We start from the raw sequence: 23,865 nt of genomic DNA on the forward strand, positions 1-23,865 counted from the left end.
GTTCCCACTGCCTTTCTTCCTGGCTCACAAATGTCCCTAGCAAAATATTTATTACAAAGTAATAAATGTAGTATAAGAAGACACTAAATGTAGTATAAGAAGAACTAGAAAAAAATGGGTAATTGTATCAAAAGAATCATTTCTGTATGCTAGGCACTGTGGTAGAAATTGTATATATTATTATCTCGTTTATCTTAGGATAATAGAGTGAGCTGGTTACATTTCCCTTATTTGACAGATAAAGGCATAGAGAAGTTAAAAAAAACAACTCAAGAACATATATGCAGTAAATAGTGGAATCAAGATCATAGATCTGCTTACATATCTATTTACAGACAACCTACCAGAGACTTAACAAATCGTAAAGGTTTAGTGATAGGTCCTTCTCACTATGTACGATCTCTTAGTATAAAAGAGCTGCCTGCCAGATAAAAAAAAGCCCTAAAGATAATTTCTGTGTTCTATACCTCCGATAGCTATCAGGTTCTGGCAAAAACAATTCCCTTTAGACATTTATATCAATTATACCATATTTTGGAGTTTATTTTTAAACTACAGATTTAAAAATCTGATTTCTTTTTCATGTCTTCATTAAACATAGAATACCAGAATTTCAACTTAAGATCTTCAGTGTATCTTCTAATAAATGATAATGTAAGTCTGCCCTTAAAAGACTTAAAGAAAAAAACAAAGTCTCATATTTTTTTCTCAGAATTGGAGTTTGGGAATGCAGTCAGAAGTCCTAAAGGAATAATGAATGTAAAGTGTATAGATTTTAAATCAGTTCCAGAGTGTTCACTGGGAGACAAAGTCAGGAATTACCATAAATTTCTTGAAAAATAGAATCTATATTTACCCTCTTTATCTTTTTCAAGTGTATCTGTTTATCTAACATTACGTAAAGAAGAATTCGTTCATAGAAACGAGAAAATATGGAGGTATTAATAGTTTTATGTTTCATCCAAAAATAATAATTTGCCATTCCCTGGTTATCATTTTCCCATCTTTAAAACTATAGAAATAAAATAAAGGATTTTTTTCCTTAAAGACTTTTGACTTTTTTAATGGCATTCTGTTTTGATAGATTTATATGTAGGGTGCATAAAAGAACTTTACCATTAAGATATGAATTGACATTTAAAATAATGCCTCATCAAACAATAATAACCTGTAGTAATTTCTAAGTCTTTAACACTAAATGAAATAGTAGTCTTTAAAGTTATATATCTCATTAATTCAAAATATGGCTAAGTAAAGAAACAAATTTAAAGTTCTGATGATATTGGCTGATAAATAAATTGTCAAAAAGTAAGTTTATAAGACAGTAAGAAATTGCTTTTGTTACGTGGGACCTATTTTTAAGAATGTAAATGACTTTATTTTATGGTTGTCCAGCAGATGCAGACTTTTTTATGCTTAACTGACAAAGCCACCCAGGGAGAACTTAAATGAGACTTGAAATATATCTACTAGTTATAACACGTAGACTTTACTTAGATCTTGATTCAAACAAAAGCAAACAAAAACAAGCATTTATGAGACAATTGAAAATTTGAATGCTGAATGGGTGTTTGATATTTAGTGTTTTTTAAAACATGATATTAGAATAGTTTAAAATGTCCTTAGCTTTCAGTGATATACAAGGAAATACTTACAGATGAAATATTATGACTTCTAAGGTTTACTTCAAAATAATATGGGAGATGGTGAGATAGTGGATGGAGGTATAGCAAAACAATTGATTCAGCAGATCAAGCTGCGTGACAGTCGTATGCTGAAGTGGCATGGAGTTATGTCTTCTTCTGTATATGTTTGGAATTTTCCGTAATAGGAAACATGTCCGGGGCACCTGGCTGGCTCAGTTGTTAAGCATCTGCCTTCGGCTCAGGTCATGATCCGAGCATCCTGGGATCAAACCCCACATCAGGCTCCCTGCTCAGTGGGAAGCCTGCCTCTCCCTCTCCCACACCCCCTGCTTGTGTTCCCTCTCTCGCTGTCTCTTTCTCTGTCAAATAAATAAATAAAATCTTTTAAAAAATAAACAAAAATAAAAAGCATGTCAAATGTTTGTAAATTTTTTTAGGCTGTGGTTTTTTAAATAAATATAATTATCTGCTTTTTTATTTGTCTTTTTTTTTAATTCTGTTTTTGTCCTCATGTCATTTAATTTAAAATGATGGTAGTATTTCTTCATTATCATAAGGTATATACACACACATATTTTGAGATGTCTTTACAGTATCTATTCTGAGTCTTGTGACCAGTAACACCAGTTGAGCCATTTTTTTGTAGCATATTTTTTAAGGATGAAATAAAATCTTTGGCTGTAGTAGATTAAAGTTAGCTGATGTTTAGATTAAAGTTCTGCCTGGCTTTTTTTTAACCCTGTACTCTAACCAGTTAACTGCTTTTAATAAATCACTAATTGCTGTTTTCTATGACTCAACAGGAAATCTTTGTGCTCTCCTCAAAGAGCTGGCTGCTGACTTGACTGCCTCTGATATACAGGTGGCAGCATCTGCATTTTTACTTCCACCCCTCTGTCATCAGGATGATCTTGTGATATTAAGTCCTTTGCTACAAGAGACTGACCATAGATTTATTGAAGAGCAGGTATAGTCATTTTTCAATAAACTCTTGGGTTGGCTCATTCTGTGAACAGTCATTTTAATACCTTTATATATTTGTTTTGTTTTGTTTTAGCTCCTGCTTGGTAATGGTATTGCTTGTGGCAGCTTGGAGTATGACCCCTATTCTATTTATGAGAAAGATGTAGCGGGAAATTCAGTGCCTAAGCCCTTACCTCCAGTACTATCAGTTATTAGCTCTGCAGTCAAGCTCTTTGGAGTTGTATGTGCTCATGTGGGAGAAGCTCAAAGGTAAATCCTCTTTAGTAGTTCACATATTTAGTAGTTCACAATATTTAATAATTGGTTATTTGTTCAGTAAATGCATAATAGAGAACTGATGCATAAGAAAAATGTCATAAGTTCTCATTAGTGTGGTGCCTGGGTGGGGCAGTCAGTTAAGCGTCCGACTCTCAGTTTCTCAGGTTGTGATCTCGCTCATGAGACGGGGCCCTGCACCAGGCTCTTGGCTCAGCACAGCATCTGCTTAAGAGTCTCTTCCTGTCCCCACCCTGCACTGGTTCTGTCTTTCAGAAAATTCTTTATAAAAGAGTTCTTACAGATGACAGGTGTAGGTATGATAAAGGCTCTTGTTTAATTATTCATCTGGCAAATATTTAATAAGTAATTAAGTCAGTGATTAAATTCAGTGATTAAATTAAACTGAAAACTGCTAGGCTTTGTTGGGAATGCTACACTTTACCCACAATTACCTTATCATCTAGCTGAAAATACAAATAGAAAAATGGAGTGGTGAAAAAAAAGAACAAAAACTCAGTGATAATAGAATTTTGATTTATGAGCTATTGTTACAAAGAAGAATGCTGCTTTTCTGCTTAGATTAGGTCTCTTAAGCTTTCTTACTTCAAGGCTTTGTGGACCCATTATAGGTTTTTAGTTTGGTGGATTTCAGAAATTAGATTAAATTCATTAGTCTTAAGTTTGATAGATTTCATTCAGTCCACTCAAGTAGACTTCAGTTTTAAAATATCAAAGGCTAGTAATGGTTTCTTACTGAAAATTAGTTTCATAATTGATAATTGAGGTAATACCTTTCTTGGAGATCAAAAAACTACTTATTGTTTTTATGTAAAACAATTGTTTTTATGTGAGATTCTGAATGCAATGTGAATTTTTCCTATAGGCTCTGCTGTTTAACAATTTATAAATTAGTAACTATCCTCATTTATTCATATTCTCTCCTTCCCTTTCTCCTCTTTCTCTCTCTCTCTCATTCACTTCCTCTTTCTCTCTCCCTCCCTCCCCACTCCCTCTTACCCTTCCTTCCTTCTTATCTGCCTCTGGCATGCTAAACCAAAAGTAACATGTAACTAGATACATAGCTTTTATATCACTTTATCTAGTTATGTTTTCCAGAGAATATCAATTAGGTAGGGAATTTACCTTGGTCTATTTTGATGAAGACTTGCCAAAATATTTGAATCTTGTCAGCAACACATTTTGCGGGGGTGGGGGGGTGGTTTATTTGCTTTCTTTTTTATTTTTATTTTTTTTTAAAAATTTTATTTATTTATTTGACAGAGAAAGATCACAAGCAGGCAGAGAGGCAGGCAGAGAGAGAGGAGGAAGCAGGCTCCCTGCTGAGCAAAGAGCCCAATGCGGGACTCGATCCCAGGACCCTGAGATCATGACCTGAGCCGAAGGCAGCGGCTTAACCCACTGAGCCACCCAGGCGCCCCTTGCTTTCTTTTTTAAAGTAAGCTCTAGGCCCAACATAAACTCACAGTCCCAAGATCAGGAGTTATGTGTACTACACCAGCTACCAGTCAGGCACCCCAGGAACACATTTTTTAAACATGTCTTTGGATAGTTTACTTTCATTGGATAGAAAAGTGAATATAGCTTATGTTGTTTTTTTATGTTGATTTTTAATAGCCTCGTGTCATTTTATTTTAAACAATGATAATATTTGCTCAGTATTGTAAGATATACACAGACACACGCACATTGAGATGTCTTTTCAGAACTTAAATTTTAAAAGATGATGTTTTTCCTAAATTTATTTATAACCCACAGTTCCCTGTGTGTACTGTAACTATAAAGTTGTGGTTATAACATATTTAAGACATTATATAACCAAATTATAAATGAATGCTGTAGCACTAAAAGATGAGAGGAAAATCATAGTAGTCTGGAATATTGAAAGAAGCATTGATAGAGGGACGACAAGACTGGGTGGCTCAGTTGGTTAAGTGTCTGCCTTCTGCTCAGGTCATGATCCCAGGGTCCTGGAATCGAGTTCCGCATCAGGCTCCCTGCTCAGAGGGGAGCCTGCTTTTCCCTCTTCCTGCAGCTCCCCCTGCTTGTGCTCTCTCTCTGGTAAACGAAATAAGATAAGATATAAAATATAAAACTAATAAAATTGATAGATGGGCGCCTGGATGGCTGAGTTGGTTGAGTGTCCCAGTCTTTGGTTCCATCTGGGGATGTGATCTCATGGGTGGTGCGATCCAGCCTGAGCTCAGCTGGGAGTCTGTCTACTTCAGATTCTCCCTCTCCTTCTGCCCCTTCCCCTGCTCATGCATGGGCACTCGTGCTCTCTCTCTGTCTCTCTCCCTTTCTTAATTTCAAATAAATAAATCTTGGGGCACCTGGGTGGTTCAGTCAGTTAAGTGTCTGCTCTCAGCTCAGGTCATGATCCCAGGGTCCTGGGATCAAGCCCCGCCTTAGGCTCCCTGCTCAGCAGGGAGTCTGTGTCTCCCTCACCCTCTGCCTGCCGCTTCCCCTGCTTGTGTTCTCTCTCTCTGTCAAATAAATAAATAAAATCTTAAAAATAAATAAATACATATTTAGGAAAAAAAGAATTGATATGGTGGGAGTGAATCAGCTTGTAACCATTTTATACAGCATACAGTTTAAAATAATTTGGATTAATATAGCAGTAAGTACAGTGATGAAACAGGGATGGCCTTGTGAGGAAAATATTTAAATTAAGCATATTCTTAAATGGTTCCACTAGCTCCTTTTGATATGTCTAAGACAAAAAGTGAAAAAGAAAAGAATATATGTCTTATAAGCTTTCCTTTTTAAAAATTGATTTTATTGCTCTTTTAGAGAAGTTTTTTTTTCTTTAGGAAAATTGTTTTTTATTCTGTCTAAAATTTAATTAGCTTTAAAGTATGCTCAGTTTTTTTTAACCTCACCTGGACTAAAATAGTATATAGAATGAATATATATTTCAGGGAGAAAAGTTTTTATTTATTTTAATAAAAATGTTGAGACCCGGGACGCCTGGGTGGCTCGGTTGGTTAAGCAACTGCCGTCGGCTCAGGTCATGATCCTGGAGTCATGAGATCAAGTCCCACATCCGTCTCCCTGTTTGGCAGGGAGTCTGCCTCTGCCTCTGAACTCTCCCTGCTCATGCTCACACTCTCTCTCAAATAAATAAATAAAATATATTTTTTAGAAAGATGTTGAAACCTGGTAAAAGCAAAACATACTATGTGTAGATTTTAACTGAATAAAAATAGTAGTCGGTACTTTGGGGATTTTTAAAGGAAATGGTCTGGCAGAATCCCAGATACAGAAAGTGGGTCATAAGCAGCTATCAGTAGTCTCCATTGGGTGTCTTTAGAGGACCAGAGAAGAGCAACTATATAAATAGGAAATTTAAGTTTTTAATTCCTTGTTATCCCAAATATGATACTTGTTTAAGATGCCAAATGCTTTTTCTTTTGGGTCTTTACATTTTTAGAGGAAAAAAATGTTTTTAACCAAAGTCTCTACGACAGCAACTGAATATTTCAAAGCATTTTATCGTCATTGTGCTTAGCTTTGTTTTTAAACAGCTTAAAAGAAACTCTCATAACATGAGATTGCCCTAAGATTAGAAATGGGTTTTTCATATTTTATTTATACACTTAAAAATTAAATTATCGGGGGGCGCCTGGGTGGTTCAGTGGGCTAAAGCCTCTGCCTTCAGCTTAGGTCATGATCCCGGGGTCCTGGGATGGAGCCCCGCATCGGGCTCTCTGCTCAGCAGGGAGCCTGCTTCCCCCCCCAACTCTCTCTGCCTGTCTCTCTGCCTACTTGTGATCTCTGTCAAATAAATAAATAAATAAATGAAATCTTTTTTTTTTTAAACTTAAATTATCTTTAAAAAAATTAAATTATCTTTTTTTTAAGGTTTTATTTATTTATTTGACAGAGATTACAAGTAGGCAGAGAGAGATGAGGAGGAAGCAGGCTCCCTGCTCAGCAGAGAGCCCGATGCGATGCGGGGCTCTATCCCAGGACCATGGAATCATGACCTGAGCCAAAGGCAGAGGCTTCACCCACTGAGCCACCCAGGTGTCCCAAAAATTAAATTATCTTTAAATCATTTGCTTTTCTCTGTTTTAACTATAGGTTTCTAAAAATAAGAAAGCTTTGTAGGGGTACCTGGGTGGCTCAGTGGATTAAAGCCCCTGCCTTCTCAGATCATGATCCCAGGGTTCTGGGATGGAGCCCCACATCGGGCTCTCTGCTCAGTGGGGAGCCTGCTTCCCCCTCTTTCTCTGCCTGCCTCTCTGCTTACTTGTGATCTCTGTCTGCCAAATAAACAAAAATCTTTAAAATAAAATAATAATAAATAAAAATAAAACTTTGTATTGATAATTTTAAAGTACTAAAATGTTTAAGGTACTAGAATGTCGTGATAGTTTTATGCAGAAAAGAACTATGATTGATCTTGTGCATGTGTTGTTTGTGCTTACTTTGAAGCATTTTATACATAAATGCAAAGAATGAATTACTTAATTTCACCTGAAGATTGTTCTACCCTTGACAATACATTACAGACACTTTGACAACCTTTTAAAATGTAGATTCTGATTTAATAGTATGGTATGCATATATGTTGGATATTGAAATTTTCAGAAACTCCTTAGGTAATTCTGACATGCAGCCAAAGTTGGGAACCACTGCTAAATGCTGTAAAATGGCTGATGGAGCAAGAGGAAAAGCATAGTGCTGTAAGGACATGTAAAACAATTCACAGAAGTGACATAAATAACTAGTGAACACATTCAATCCCAGACCAAAAATAATGTTTATATCCATCATAGTTAGAATTGTGAAAATTAGAGAATTGGTCTCCATCAGTAGAATGATTGAACAAATTGTAATTCATGTGCACAGTAAAATTTGTCTTCATGAAAGTTACCAAAGAATAAGAATGATTTGAAAGGTGCTTAGGAGGTAATGTTAAATGAGAAAAACAAGATTTAAAATTGTGTTAATACATAGTGTGATCCTAAGTACATTTTAAAGTATAGCTGGGAGTTAAAAGAGCTGTGCTGATTCTCACTGACTATAGATGACATAAGTTGGCGCTACTTTTAAGATGAAGCAGTATATTTAAATCCAATTAACTCCTCTTACTAAGAACAAAAAAGTTGATGTAAGTAACTTTTAAGATAACCTTTTTTTTTTTTAAGATTTTATTTATTTATTTGACAGAGATCACAAGTAGGCAGAGAGGCAGGAAGGGGTGGGGTGGGGTGGAGGGGTGGAAAACAGGCTCCCCACTGAGCAGAGAGCCTGACGCCCCTTAGGATATCCTTTGATTAGAGGTACCTAGCTGGCTACATCAGTAGGATGTGTGACTCTTGATCTCAGGGGTGTGAGTTTGAACCTCACATTGGGCATAGAGTTTACTTAAGAAAGGAAAGCAAAGGGGCGCCTGGGTGGCTTGGTGGGTTAAGCCTCTGCTTTCGGCTCAGGTCATGGTCTCAGGGTCCTGGGATCGAGCCCTGCATTGGGCTCTCTGCTCAGCAGGGAGCCTGCTTCCCTTCCTCTCTCTCTCTGCCTGCTTCACCCACTACTTGTGATCTCTGTCTGTCAAATAAATAAATAAAATCTTTAAAAAAAAAAAAAAAGGAAAGAAAAAATAAGATACCATTTGTTTAGAGAAGAGTTATTGAGATAGAATTTGTCCATGTAAATATTTATGAAGTTATACTTTTGGGATTTTTTCCCCCTACATAATAATGCTTCTCACCCACTCTCAAAATGACACAAAATTAAAATATTTTTGCATTTTTTGTACTTTCTTTTCCTAAAATGTTAGAGTACATTCAGCAATAGTTTATTTCATTTTAGCAGTTACCACAAAATAATGCAACAAAACAGATTAGTAGTATATACTCAGTAATGCCCTTTGGCTTACTTTATCTTTATTAACAAATTCAATGTTTTACTATTTGCTTTTAAATCTTGTTTCTGATTTTAGGCTTTTTATACTGGAACAGTTTTTGGACAGTATAAAGCACACAAAAGGAGCTCGTCAACAAATAGTTCAGTTACATGTTGTTTCTTCACTCTCTAGTTTCTTGAAGGTAATTGTTGTTGTTGTTTTTTAATTTGGGTGTTTGATTAACTTTTTTTCTAATATATGGCCAGTTAAGTAGTTTGGAGGAAGGTCTGAATTGCTGCTTTTTTTCTCTTCCCTTTTTTTAAAAATATCCTAATGAAAATATTTTGGGATTTGCAATTCCCCTTTTACTTTTTCTCTATGTAAAACTTGTTAGTCAGAAATTAAACCTAAAATCTTGACTTGGGACCATGTTTTAACCTACTTAGCCTAATATCCTATACCAGAGATATGGCCTATGGGCCAAATCTGGCTTATTGTTGCATTTTTGGCTTATTGTTTCTAACTAAAATATAATACACTTCATTGGTTATTTTATGGAAATTCCTATTAATGTTCTACTGAACATATATATACTGTAGTGACAATTAATTACCATACTATTTGCTTGGAGGTTTAAACTTCTAAAGAACTTTCTGTGAAAAATCAAATTATTTTGGGGTGTTCAGTATTTATGTGTGTGTGTGTGTGTGTGTGTGTGTGTTGAAGTAGTAATCCAAGTATTAGCACATTTGCTTAACCAGAATATTCGTTCCAAACTGGATTAGAAAATTTACTACAGGAACAACTGGTTGGTTCAGTCTGTTAAGCATCTGAGTCTAGATTACAGCTCAGGTCATAATCTCAGGGTCATGACATTGGCCCTGAGTCAGGCTCCACATTCAGCAGGGAGCTTCCTTGAGGTTCTCTCTCCCTTTGCTCCTCACCCCACTTGCATTCACTCTCATACTCTCTTTTTCTCTAAAATAAATACATTCTTTTTTAAAAGGAAATTAGCTGTAGTTGTAAGTTTGGATTATTCTTTACATGTTTCAGTATTTAGCTGGCTCCAAGGGACATTTGGGTCCAGAGGAAATGAGAAGACCTGTCCTAGCGTTGGTGATGGGAGCCCTAGAAAGTCCCAACCCCCTCTTGAGATGTGCAGCTGCAGAGGCATGGGCCAGATTAGCCCAAGTGGTTGATGATGGAGCTTTTACTGCTGCATTAGCTCAAGTTAGCTTTGACAAGTAAGTGAATTTCTTATTTAATACTCGTAGACTGTGTGTCAAAACTGGGTATATGGCTTGTTGATTTTTTTGGAACTGGTGAAACTTCATTCTGGAGTTAACAGAAAAAAATTGATAAACACGTACTTTCAGATGAAGGGTCTCTCATCTTGGAACATAGAACTATTACTACTTTGGCTTAATTTTTGTATAATAAGAGAAAGATTACTAACATATGAGTGATATATTGGCTATCAGTGGAATGGACTCTGGGAGTAAGACATTTATGGAGTTTTATTATGTAAAATATAGATAATAGGTAGGAATAACAATCTATCAGAAAGAGTAAAAGCTGTAGGCTATTAGGATCAGGAACCATAAACTATGTTTTCATTTTTGCCAACTCTGAGGTCATGAACAGAGAGTGAACCTCTCAGCTAGTTTTCCTCTGTGTCTTTTTTTTTTTTTTTCATTTTAATTCAATTAATTAGCATATAACGTATTATTGGTTTCAGAGATACAGGTCTGTGGCTCATCTGTCTTGTATAATACCCAGTGCTCATTACATCACATGCCCTCCTTAATGGCCATCGCCCCATTACCCCATCCCTCCACTTCCCTCTCCTCCAGCAACTCTGTGTTCCTATGATTAATGAGTCTTTTATGGTTGTCTCCCTCTCTAGTTTCGTCGTTTTATTTTTCCTCTCTTCCCCTATGATCCTCAGTTTTGTTTCTTAAATCCCACATATCAGTGAGATCATACGATAATTGTCTTTCCCTGATTGACTTAATTTCGCTTAGCATAATACCCTCTAGTTCCATCCACATCAGTCTAATGGCAGGATTTCTGTATATACGTATACCACATCATCTTTCTCCACTCACCTGTTGATTGACATCTGGGCTCTTTCCATAGTTTGGCTATTGTGGCCATTGCTGCTATAAACATTGGGGTGCCGATGCCCCTTCAGATCACTACATTTGTATCTTTGGGGTAAATATCCTCTATTTCTTCATTCATCCGACAGAGAGAAATCACAAGCAGACAGAGAGGCAGGCAGAGAGAGAGAGAGAGGGAAGCAGGCTCCCTGCAGAGCAGAGAGCCCCAGGCAGGACTGGATCCCAGGACCCTGAGATCATGACCCGAGCTGAAGGCAGTGGCTTAACCCACTGAGCCACCCAGGTGCCCCAATATCCTCTATTTCAAATAGGAGGTTGTTAATACTACCCTGCCTGCTGAACAGTGTTAAGGTAAATGAGATAATAAATATGAAAGTAATAAGATAGAATAAAACAACCACAAATAAAAGTTCATGGTTATATTAATAGTATATGTATACCAAGTTGTATTTGTAGTAGTAGTAGTAGTAATGCAAGTAGCACTTTGACCTTCCAGTTTACTGAATATGTGTGAGTGATTTGGTTAAGAACTTGAAGTCTGGGGGTGCCTGGCAGGCTCAGTTGGTAGAGCATGTGACTCTTGATCTCGGGGTTGTGAGTTCAAGCCCCACATGGGTGCAGAGATTATAAATAAACAAACTTTAAAAAAAGAGAGTTTTAAGTCTGGAGTCAGATTACTAAACTTGTTTCAAATCCCTTTCTTCCACTTAATAGTTGGTTACTTTGTAAGAGTTATTTTGGCTACCATTTTGTTCTCCTCATCTGTAAAAAGGAACCGATAATAGTAGGAATCTCAAGGTTGGGAGTATTAAAGGACTAAATGTACAACACTTAAATTAACACAGAATGCATAAGAAAATGTCTAAAGTTCTTGAGTTGAAACTCTAGTTGTGTGGAATTAAAGTATCTCAGCAGTGTGAGTTTTTAAAATGTAATTTAATTATGCTCTTAACAAAATAGGTATGGAGGGAACATACCTCAGCATTAAAAAGACAATATATGACCAGCCTACAGCTATCACACTCAGTGGTGAAAAGCTAAAAGCTTTTCCTCTAAGATCAGGAACAAAAAAAAGGATACCCACTCTCTCCACTTCTATTCACCTTGGTTTTGGAAGTCTTAACCATGCAGTTAGACAAGAAAAAGAAATATAAGGCATCCAGATTAGAAAGTAAGAAACAAAACTGTAACTCTTTGTAGATGACATAAGACAAAATTAGAAAATCCTAAAGACTCCACCAAAAAACTATTAGAATTAAATGAATTCGGTAAAATCACACAAGATATAAAATTAACATACAGAAATCAGTTTCTGTACATTAATGATAAGCTGTCAGAAAGAGAAATTAAGGAAACAATCCCAAACACTATTGTCAATAAGAATAAAATACGTGGGTATGCTGATTTCAAACTATATTACAAAACGATAGTAATTAAAATAGTATATTACTGGCATAAAAACAAGCACAGATCAGTGTGTTAGAGAACCCAGAAATAAATCCACATGTATCTAGTCAGTTAATTTGACAAAGGAGTCAAGAATGTATAATGGGGGAAAAACAAGCTACTGCCTGGCTCAGTCAGTAAAGCATGCAGCTCTTGATTTGGGACCCATAAGTTCAAGCCCCACCTTGGTCATAGAGCTTACTTTAAAAACAAAACAATGCGGGGTGGGGAACAGTCTGTTTAATAAATGGTGTTAGGAAAACAGGACAGTTACATACAAAAGATAAACTGGGCCACTCTCTTATATTGTATACAAAAATCAATTCAGAGTGGATGAAAAACTTGAAATAAGACCAGAAACCATAAAACTCCTAGAAGAAAACATATGCATAAGCTCATTGACATTAATGTTAGAAATATTTAGGAGGAAGGAGGTCTTGCTCCTCAGGCAGTGCAACAGAAGCTAAAACAAATGGAATTACATCAAACTAAAAAGCTTTTGTACTATAAAGGAACTACTAACAAAATAAAAAGGCAACCTATGAATGGTGGAAGATATTTGCAAATCATATATTTGATAAGGAGTTAGTATCCAAAATACATAAAGAACTTATACAACTTAATGTCTGAAACCTGATTTTTTAAAAATGCGCAGAGGACCAAATAGACATTTTTCCAAAGAAGACTTACAGATGGCCAACAAGCATGTGAAGAGCTTCTCCCACCATTAATTGTCATGAAAATCCAAATCAAAACCATAATAAGACATCACTTCACACTTGTCTAATTGGCTAGTATCCAAAAGACAGTAATAGGTGTTGAGTAGAATGTGGAGAAAAGTGTACATACACTGTTGGGGAAATATAAATCACAGCTGCTATGAAAAATAGTATGGCGGTTCCTCAAAAAATGAAAAATACAATCCAGCAATTCCACTGCTGGATATTAATTCAAAGAAAGTGAAATATTGATTAAAAGAGATATATGCACCCCTGTGTTCATTGCAGCATTATTTACAACACCCAAAATATGGAACCAACTGTGTCTATTAATAAATGAATAGATAAAGAAGATGTGTGTTATATCGCTTAGCCATAAAAAGAAGGAAATCTTGCCATTTATGACAACACGGAGGGACCTGGAGGGTATTATGCTCAGTGAAATAGGACAGAAAGACAAAGAGCATATGATTTCACGTATCTGTGAAGAGAAATGAATGAACAAACTCAAAGATACAAGAAATACACTGTTGGTTACCAGAGGGGAGAGGGTGCAAAACAGGTGAGGGGAATTAAGAGGTCCAGACTTCCAGTTATAAAATAAATGTCATGGGATGCAATGTATAACATATAGAATATAGTCAATAATATTGCAGAAACTTTGTATGGTAACAGATGGTAATAGACTTATTGTGGGGATCATTTCATAATGTATAAAAATACCAAATCACTATGCTATATGCCTGAAACTAATAGGATATTGTGTGTTGGTTATACTTCAACTTATAAAAAGTAACCTTAAAAATAAAGTTAATAGTGCTTGTCTTACAAATTTAGTGTATCTTTGAAAAACATTGAAATTATTCATACTTACTCATTAATAATATGAAGATATTTTTATATAAATTGTTTTTCTTTTCAAGATACCTTTCAGGTCATTTCAGATATTTTTTTATCACTTAACAGTAAATAATATTTTTTAATTTTGCAGCTATTCATACAAAATGTTTTGCCAGGTAACAGTGTACATGCATTAGTTTTGTTCAATGATTTTTATTTATTTCCATGATTATAGACTGAAATCGGCAAGGGATGTGGTTACCAGAACAGGATACTCATTGGCTTTGGGATCTCTACATAGATATTTAGGAGGAATAAGTTCTTCTCAACATTTGAATTCTTGTGTTGGAATCCTTTTTACTTTGTCTCAGGACAGTACTTCTCCTGATGTTCAGGTAAAGACCCCATGTGATACCTTCTTGAAATTCATGATTTGTATATAATGCAGATTGTTTTTAAAGACCTTTAGTTTGTAAATAATCTCCCCACCAATAAAGCCAAACCATTGTTAACCTTGACTCGTTTTTGATATTCAAATCTTACTATCTTTACTTCACACTCAGTGTTTCTAAAACCAAATTCATTCTCTTTTTCTGAAAATGGATCGTCTATCTTAATAATAACATTTACTCTTTTGGAGATCTTAATTGGTACTAAGGATTGTTTTATATATTCTTCTAAAAACATTAACATATTTAAGCCTCACAGCAATCTAGAGTGTATATTCCCCTTATACAAAAAAAAAAGAAAACTGGAACTTACAAAAGCGAAGTATCTTACTCACAGCTGAAAGCCAATAAATCATGGAATCAGCTCAAGAACCTAAGTCATGACCTCTAAACTCATGTTCTTAACCAGTTAACCATATTATTGTATACATCTTATCCATTTCAGTTAAAATCCTCATTCTCTTGATATCTTACTCAAATCCTGAATGACTATTTTTCTATCTGCTCTTTTTTTCCACTTATCTTATCTCTGCCTTCCTTATATGTTCCTAATAGCTATGGTACTATTTTTTGGTTCTTTGCAAGTCCCCCGAGATGTGAAGACACATTTATTTTCCTGAAAGACTTTCATCTTGCCACTTCTCTACCAAAAATTTGGAGAAACTGCTTATTGCTTCCTAAATCACCTCATTCAAGTCCTATCAACTGACCCAGGAACCCTGTTATTACCTGAAAGTACTTGCTTTTCTTGTAGATGACCTGCCTATTTTCATCTAACACGTGCCTTTCTCATATCTGCATTTATATTTTTCCTGTTCTTTTCCCTTACTATTCCTGTCTGATAATCCAAATTTTCTAGTGTTCTGGGATCCAGTTTAACCACCTTCTCATCAGATTTCAACATCCCTAATCCACAGTTAGATCTCATTCTTTGAATTACCATATTACAAATCATCTCCTCCTCCTCACCGTCCAGTAATTGACTGAGTTAACTTATAAGGTGTTCCATTTTTTCATACTCACTTATTATAACACTTTTTATTTTATTTCCCTTCTTCCCTTTAAGAAGTCTGTTGTGAATGCACATATTTTTATATCAAATACTTTTTTTGTTGATCAAATACTTTAGTGGCTTCCAATATCATCAAATCTTACTCTTCTCAATTACTGCGTTATCTTACTTAACAGTTAATGTTTGTAGCATTTAAAGTACTGTAAGCTTTCAAAAAAAGTAAAGTACTGTAAGCTTTCTTACACGTTCATTGGTAAGAGGGATAAAATTTTCTCAGTTTCCGACATGGAGACATTTTTTGTACTTAAAACATACATAGAAGTAGAATATACTATAAGGACCCTATTATACCCATAATCTGACTACATTGGTTATTAGTATATGGTCAGTCTTTTTTTTTTTTTTTTAAGATTTTTATTCATTTATTTGACAGACAGAAATCACAAGTAGGCAGAGAAGCAGGCAGACAGAGGAAGGGAAGCAGGCCCCCTGCTGAGCAGAGAGCCCGATGTGGGACTCGATCCCAGGACCCTGAGATCATGACCTGAGCCGAAGGCAGCGGCTTAACCCACTGAGCCACCCAGGTGCCCAGTATATGGCCAGTCTTGTTTCATTTACTCATTCATTTGTTCATTCATCCATTAATTCATTGGTGGCTTAAATAACAGAAATTTTATTTTCTCATGGTTCTGGGGGCTTGAAGTCCAAGATCAAAGTGTCACTCAGTTTGGGTTCTTCTGAGCCCTCTTTGCTTGGCTTGCAGGTGGTCACCTCACTGTGTCTTCACTTGGATTTTCACTGTGCTTGTGCATCTAGTCTAGTGTCATTCTGTCCAGATTTTCTCTTCTTAGGACACCAGTCACATTGGGTTAGGGCCTACCCTAAAAGCCTCATTTTAACTCCTTTAAAGACCCTGTCTCCAAAGACAGCCCCATCCTGAGGTATTGGGAGAGGCTTGTTCATTTAAACCAGAGTTGACAGACGTATTTTATTAAGAGCCACATAGTAAATTGTGTACACCTTATACGTCATGCAGTCTCTGTTGGCTACACAATTCTGTCATTGTAGCAGTAAAGCAGCCATAAATATGTAAGTAAATGAGCATGACTGTGTTTCAGTAAAGTTTTATTTATAAAAACATGACAGGTCAGATTTCACTCAAAGGCATTTCATTTGTTTAATAGAAATAAATATAGACTTATTTTATACATATACTTATTTTTATATGTTTATGAAAGTGCACTTAAGTGTGCATCTCTGTGAATAAAGTATACAAACTAAATACACCATGTAACCAGCACCTAGATCAAGAAATAGAACATTATCAATGCCCCAAATGCTCTCCTCATGTTCTCTTCTAGTTACTACCTGTCCCACCAAGGATAACCACTATCCTAATTTGCAACATCATATATTAGTTTTGCCTGCTTATATACTTTATATCAATGGAATCATATGGTATGTACTCTTTTATGTCTGGCTTTCTTCCAACATTATGTTCAAGAGATTTGTCCATATTACTGCATGTATTTGTAGATTTTGTTGAATTTTTTATTTATTTTGAATCTTTTAAAAACTGGAATTTTTGTTCACATAGATTAAACAATAAACAATTTTCAACAAACTAGATTCACTTCAGGCTGTTAGCTAAAGAACCAAACATAGTCTTGGAATTCTTGGTGCTGAGATTTCAGTTTTCCATTCTAAATTAGATGATTGTCTTCCATTGTTTTTTACTGAATATTTGAAGAGAAATCTTTTCTTAAACTTCTTATGTTTTCCGTTTCTCTTTCCAGGCTAGTAATAGCACACAAATTACTTTGCTGTTACTTTATCACTTGCTTCAACAAAGACAGTTCATTGTGTTTTATGTTTCTTAATGCTGCTATAGGATTTTAAATTATTTTTCTCTGTCTTCACAGACCTGGGCACTACACTCACTATCATTGATAATTGATTCTGCTGGCCCACTCTATAATATGCATGTGGAACCCACCCTTTCTCTTATTATAATGTTATTATTAAATGTGCCTCCTACTCATGCTGAAGTTCACCAAAGTCTTGGTCGCTGTTTGAATGCCCTTATTACTACATTGGGTCCGGAGTTACAGGGTATGCATAGCTCATTTTGTGATTTTTACATTAAGAATATACATAGAGGGGCGCCTGGGTGGCTCAGTGGGTTAAGCCTCTGCCTTTGGCTCAGGTCATGGTCTCGGGTCCTGGGATCGAGCCCCGCATTGGGCTCTCTGCTCAGCGGGGAGCTTGCTTCTTCCTCTCTGTCTGCCTGCTTCTCTGCCTGCTTATGATCTCTGTCTGTCAAATAAATAAATAAAATCTTTTGAAAAATGTACATAGAAAATGAATTCATTTCTTATTACTAACTCAAATACTTGTCAGTGAAGTGAAGTTTAGTTTAGCACAATGTTCTATGCAAATCCATGGGCAGAATGTTGAGAGTCATCTTGGGAAGAAGACTTTGACTCCTGAATGTCGACATAATAGAATATAATGTAGAAACGAGAAAAATTAATATAAGCTCCACCACTACTTAATTGGATGACCTTTGGAAAATCTTAGGTCTTTGTTTTCCTTCTCTATCAAATGAGGGAAAAATTGAAAAGCCTTTGTAATTAACACATAGTAGGTGATTATATATTTTGTGAAATGCCATTCAGTGTGATTTCTTTTATCTTGAAAAGACAAGGAGTACCATATTTAGAAAGATAGATTTTTTTTAAAGCTTCCCTTTCAATGAAGGTGATAGACATCAAGTGGAATAGTTTAAACAACTCATCTCCTCTAAAAAGTAAGTGACCAAGTCCCAAAGCTCAGATAATCTGATCTGTTAAATATAAAGTCTGTGATTTTAATATTTGAAAGCAACTCAACTGATAAAAGCAGAGCCAAGTTCATTAGTCATTTCTAATTTTACATTTCAAATAATCTGATATAACTAGTCTTAGGTTTTTGTAATGATCTATGTTGACATAAATTTTTTTCAAAATAAGAATAACGAACATAACCTTAAAATCTGTCACCTGGATTATCCCTGCTTTTTTAGAAGAAATTTACTTCACAGATCCTTAAGTTTAAAATTGGTATTAAAAAAAATTTAGGGGTGCCTGGGTGGCTCAGTGGGTTAAAGCCTCTGCCTTCAGCTCAGGTCATGATCCCAGAGTCCTGGGATTGAGCCCCGCATTGGGCTCTTTGCTCAGCAGGGAGCCTGCTTCCTCCTCTCTCTCTGCCTGCTTCTCTGCCTACTTGTGATCTCTGTCTGTCAAATAAATAAATAAAATCTTTAAAAAAAAATTTAAGCCTAGTAATATATGCTTAAAGAGGAATGATTTCATAGACCAACTATTCAAAGTTCTCTGCTTTCATTTTAGGTAATAGTACTTCCATTTCCACCTTAAGGACTTCATGTCTTCTGGGTTGTGCAGTGATGCAAGATAACCCAGACTGCCTTGTTCAAGCTCAGGCCATTTCTTGCCTTCAGCAGCTTCATATGTTTGCTCCAAGACATGTCAACCTGTCTAGCTTGGTCAGCTGCCTCTGTGTGAGTATAAAATTAATTAGTGAGTCTTAGTTTTTTTCCATCGGAATCTTAGGTTTATTTTAATTATCTAGTCTGTGTACAATAGCTATTTTCTCTTAAAACTTTCTCTTAATTCTAATCTTTTTTAAGGGGTGGACCAACTTTTATATAATCACATTTTAAACCTCTCATATATTCATTTTTCTTCTCTTAATGCTGAACTTAATATTTGGAATATTTATTCATTAGTCAACAAACATATATAGGGTGCTTAAATGTGTCAGGTACTGTATAAATGCCATAGGACATGGAAATATTTGTGATGTCTTTGTTTTTCCTTTTCTTTTTTCCACATAATTACATATAAAGTTCCCTCCACCCCAGATGGGCAAATAACATTTTCCCTTAATATTCTAGTGGCATGATCATCAATATCTGGGTTTTAAGAATATGTTTAATAAGTATGACAAGATGAATGCTAAAAGTTCTGGTGAAATAGTTCATGATCGTCAATGGTTTTAAGATTTACCTTGTGTATCACCAGTATCTGTTTGGACTTGTCTTAAAAATTGAGTTACATTTGGAATTAAAGAACACCATTACCTTTAAACATTTTCTGCCTGGCACAGCACACTCCCATTAGTAACGTGACCGTTGAGAATCATTACTTTAGGCAGCCCTTTCATTTACAAGCTTGAGGCAGGATGTGCAGCATTTCAAACCTTGAAAGAACCTCAAATGTCATTATAACCAACCTTTCCAATAAAAAAGATAAATCAAGGACCAAAAAAGTCAAGTAATTTGCCCAAGGTAATATACCTAGTTATAGTGGTAGTTCTAAGTCAAGTCTAGAATCCACATTTCTCAACAAATTTAAGTCCCCATTTCTTTATTTCTCACTGACTTCATACTTACGGTCAGCTCTTAATCTCAGTTCTGCCACCTCCTAGTTTTGTCGCCTTAGGAAGTCCCACAACCTCTTCCAGCCTTAGCTACCTTGTTTGTAGAGCACAAGGATTACACAGGATGCCACCTGTAAAGGCACATGTCCCAGGCACTTAATAACCAACCACTCAATGCATAGTAATTTTTATTTTCTTAACATATAACTTATATATTACATTAATCTTTGTAATGACTTTCACAAAGTTATATAAGACTCTTATAAAGAGGATGCGACTGACTCTTCTGATAGAAACTTGGTTCCTGTCTGGGTTAAACATGTATTGGAGAAAATCGCGCTAACTGGATTTTACCTTTACCACTAAATGACTTTTCCCTAAGAATATTATTCTTTCTATTCCAAGAACCATTCCAAAACCAATTACTGAAAAATAGCCACTCCTTTGCAAGTTGTTCATACTTTCACTTTTCTTGTACTACCTTATTTTTCCCCCTTGAACTATAGTAGAAATTTTCCATTGGTAGCCTTTTGAAATTTGTTTAACTGATGTGTGAATTTATTTACTAAGTATATTGAGAAATAAAGATAAAAACTTTATCTACTAATAAAATAAAAACTTACTACTAATTCTTGATGAATAAGATCTGATCAAATTTGTTGCTTTTTTTTTTTTTTCCCAGACTGAGAAGGGTTACGTATAAAAAAGAGTAGAGGGACGCCTGGGTGGCTCAGTTGGTTAAGCAGCTGCCTTCAGCTCAGGTCATGATCCCAGGGTCCTGGGATCAAGTCCCACATCGGGCTCCTTGCTCGGCAGGGAGCCTGCTTCTCCCTCTGCCTCTGCCTGCCTCTTTGTCTGCCTGTGCTCGCTCACTCTCTCTGACAAATAAATAAATAAAATCTTTAAAAAAAATTTTTTTTTTAAATAATAAAAATAAAAAAGAGTAGAGACCACTATCAGATTTTTGTTTCAGGAGCAGTCAGAGCAATTGAGAAAATCAAAGTTAACAGTTGACTAATCTTATTTATGTGACTCTTATTTAAGCTATAAATTGACTTTTCTTATACAAAAATCATTTAAAAATTACAGTCACTATAGTTAATTTTGTCTTAATTTTTTAGTAAGTTTTATTCTGAATTTATTAGATTGAGTTTATTATAGAGTATTTCCTGTAGTAAGAAAATTGCTTTTGCTTTCCTATTTAACATCTTTATGATCAGATTTTCTTTTTTACAGAGAATTTAATTACTTAGCATGAAATGTTTTCATATTAATTGAAACTCCCTGAATATTCAGAATACATTTCATCATTAAGAAAGAATCTTACTGGAAAGAGTTTTCTTCTAACTGCATGCTGTTTAACTTCCATTCTGAACTTGGTCTTAGCTACACTAGCAATTCTGAGTACTCTCAGTTTTAAAAGTTGGCTTCCAAGAATAAAAAAATCTATAATTAACTTGTGATGAGGTAAACCATTAACTTTGTCCCTTGCTGGACACCTGCTCATGTTAATGCAATCCAGATCGCTCCTTTAACACTGATGTGTACTTGATCTGGCTTTGTTATTGAGGCTTAATGAGAGAGAGATTCCAAAGGAAAACCTTATTACACAAGTGTACATTTTTTAAGTTTTTGTATATTTTATAGCTTTATATCTTGAGTTGAGTATTTCTAAGATCTTAGCTCAACTCACATTTTAAAGTTGGAAAATGAAGTATTATGGCATATTTTTTTAAGCTGAAGCTAAGCCAATTTGAATGATAGCTCTATCAATATTTGTATTTTAATGCTTAGCTGACTGTTGTCAAAGTCATTCTACTATTTATCTTTTGGTTTTGTCATGACCGGTCTGTCATTTGTTTTTGTGCAGGAGATCTTGTTGGATAATTCTGTGTTGGTAGGTCCCTGGCCCTCAATTCCTAACTTTTTTTGAGGTTTGCAATGCTGTTTCTTTGTGTCGTTTTTTTGGTTGTAGATGTTCTTGTTTTCCCCTGCATCTCTTTGTTTAAGCTAACCGTTAATGCCAAGTCCAGTATGTATAGCATGTTACATGGTGTTTATTTAATACCACTGTAAACGGATCTTCCCTAACCTTCTCCAGCTGGTGCAGTCACTCCTTGCACTTAATTTTGCATCATTTTGATTTATATATTCATTTCAGAAAGGAATTGTAATTATGGCTTGACTTAGTTTTTATACTTTTCCTGCTTGGTTTGTTTGCCTTGACTCATTCTATTCCTCTTCCCGATATAAATGCTGGAGAATGACATGGAGATATTAAGTGTTCCATTTTGCTTTGTGTGCCTGACTGCCTTCAATCTTTTTTCTACCAAACAAATAGAATACTTTTAAGCATGCTTTCTCTAAAAGAGTGTTTGACCAGCCTGAATAAATGCTGCACCTGCCTTGAATTATATGTTTATAAAACTCCAGTGAAAATAACTAGTAGATTCATTAACTTTTCTTTAAAATTGCTTCATAGAATGCTTTTTATGTCATTGTTGTGAAATGCAGCCATAATTTTGGGCATGAGTAAACTTTATCTTTTTACATTTTAACTCCTCTTTCCTATGTATTAGTTTCTAATGATGGTTCTTTAATATGACTTGAATGACATTAACTTCAGACTTTGTGAATGGCATTCCTTTTTCCACTTTTGAGCTCATGATATGTCTTGAGTGTATAATAGAATATATTTATAAAGCAGTTCTCATTCCTATGTTTTACTGATGATACATTCACAAATCTTTTCCGGTTTTTGGCATCTGATAAAATTTAGGGTTACACTCTCTTTGCATGTGTTTCTTACATATCAAAAACCAGCTGTCACCACCCACTCTTTTTCCCAGAGTTTATCCTCTGCTCTTTTCAACAAACTCACCTACTTCAGTCCTGTTTTTCTCACATACACCAGATCTAGATAAAGGTCACAATAAGAATTATGTTGTTATTTCTCACATTTTGCTTGGAAAATCAGTATAGCGTAACACACATTCTCATTGTCATAAACCACACTAAACTGGCCTTTACTTTCATAGTTAGAAAAAAAATAAATTTCAAAAACTCTGTATTTTATCCTACTTATGAATCACTGAGTTGGAATTTGTATCCAGAACCTTTGACTTGTTTTAATTGTTCATTTGAGGTATATTACAATCATATCATTTACTTGAGTAGCTACAACCTGGTGAGATGCACATTGTTCAAATATTTCTAAGTAAAATATGTATTGAGTTTGTCATTATGAGCAAAAATATTCTGCAACGTATACATCTTTGTACATATATGCATATCCATATGTAAGTTGATATACATATATGTAAAACTTGTCTGTAATGTGTCTCTATAGAGTGTTTTTGGTGAATATGTTTTCAGTAAAACTCATTTCTGCCTTTATTTGAAAATGCATTTACTAACTCTGTATGACATCTGAATAAAATACTACTGATAGAGACTGTTAATAATAATTAATAATAACCAACATTCATTGAGCACTTACTATTTGCCAGGTACTGTACTCAGCCCTTTTGCATGTGTCTTTGTGTTAATTTTGCAACAGCCCTGTGACATGGGATAGTGTTATTTCCATTTTACAAATAAGGAAACTAAGGCATGGAGAGGTTAAATAATTTGCCCAAGGTCACACGTCTAATAAGTGAGGCAGTTTGACTCCAGAGCTTCCCTTTTAACCAGTATGCTATACTGCTTATATGGATTTATATAAATTTCTACTTAAAGAATCATAAAACATTATAATGTTGCATACGCGCAAACATCTGAGCTATAAATAAATTCTCAATTGTATTTCTTTTATCTCAAAACTATTTTACTCATATAAATTTTGTATTTTCTAACACTCAAGACGCTACTGCTTGGATTTGTGTATGAATATTTGTGTAATCAAGTACATGTGCTACTCCTTTAACTGTGTCTAAGTTAGAGTAAAAGATATGTACTAGAATAGTTTGAAGAAGTTGCTGTCTATTTAATAAACTGCATCTAGCACAGTAATGGGCTGGACAGAATCAGGAAGGATCCAGTGAATGTCTATTGGACTTAGTGTGAATGCCTCC

At 35.1% G+C, this 23,865-nt stretch overlaps 1 protein-coding gene and 1 long non-coding RNA gene across 7 annotated transcripts in view; one reads left to right on the forward strand and one right to left on the reverse strand.

The window, feature by feature from the left end:
• HEATR5A (HEAT repeat containing 5A) overlaps positions 1-23,865 on the forward strand; it is a 111,381-nt gene that overhangs the window by 48,665 nt on the left and 38,851 nt on the right. For 5 of the 6 annotated variants that reach the window (XM_044231132.1, XM_044231133.1, XM_044231134.1 and 2 more), the window contains 7 exons: positions 2,450-2,613; positions 2,704-2,879; positions 8,860-8,965; positions 9,817-10,007; positions 14,127-14,286; positions 17,275-17,464; positions 18,742-18,911. In XM_044231132.1, coding sequence (XP_044087067.1) covers positions 2,450-2,613; positions 2,704-2,879; positions 8,860-8,965; positions 9,817-10,007; positions 14,127-14,286; positions 17,275-17,464; positions 18,742-18,911 — 1,157 coding nt within the window. The remainder of the gene's footprint in view (positions 1-2,449; positions 2,614-2,703; positions 2,880-8,859; positions 8,966-9,816; positions 10,008-14,126; positions 14,287-17,274; positions 17,465-18,741; positions 18,912-23,865) is intronic. The other variant, XM_044231137.1, reaches the window with a different exon arrangement.
• The window catches only part of LOC122893851, a 61,861-nt gene that overhangs the window by 1,881 nt on the left and 36,115 nt on the right, over positions 1-23,865 (reverse strand). Inside the window, exon 2 of the long non-coding RNA XR_006381701.1 lies at positions 19,806-19,923. This is a non-coding gene — a long non-coding RNA (uncharacterized LOC122893851). The remainder of the gene's footprint in view (positions 1-19,805; positions 19,924-23,865) is intronic.

The sequence above is a fragment of the Neovison vison genome, chromosome 13 (assembly GCF_020171115.1).
Source record: "Neovison vison isolate M4711 chromosome 13, ASM_NN_V1, whole genome shotgun sequence".
NCBI classification, from domain to species: Eukaryota; Metazoa; Chordata; class Mammalia; order Carnivora; family Mustelidae; genus Neogale; species Neogale vison.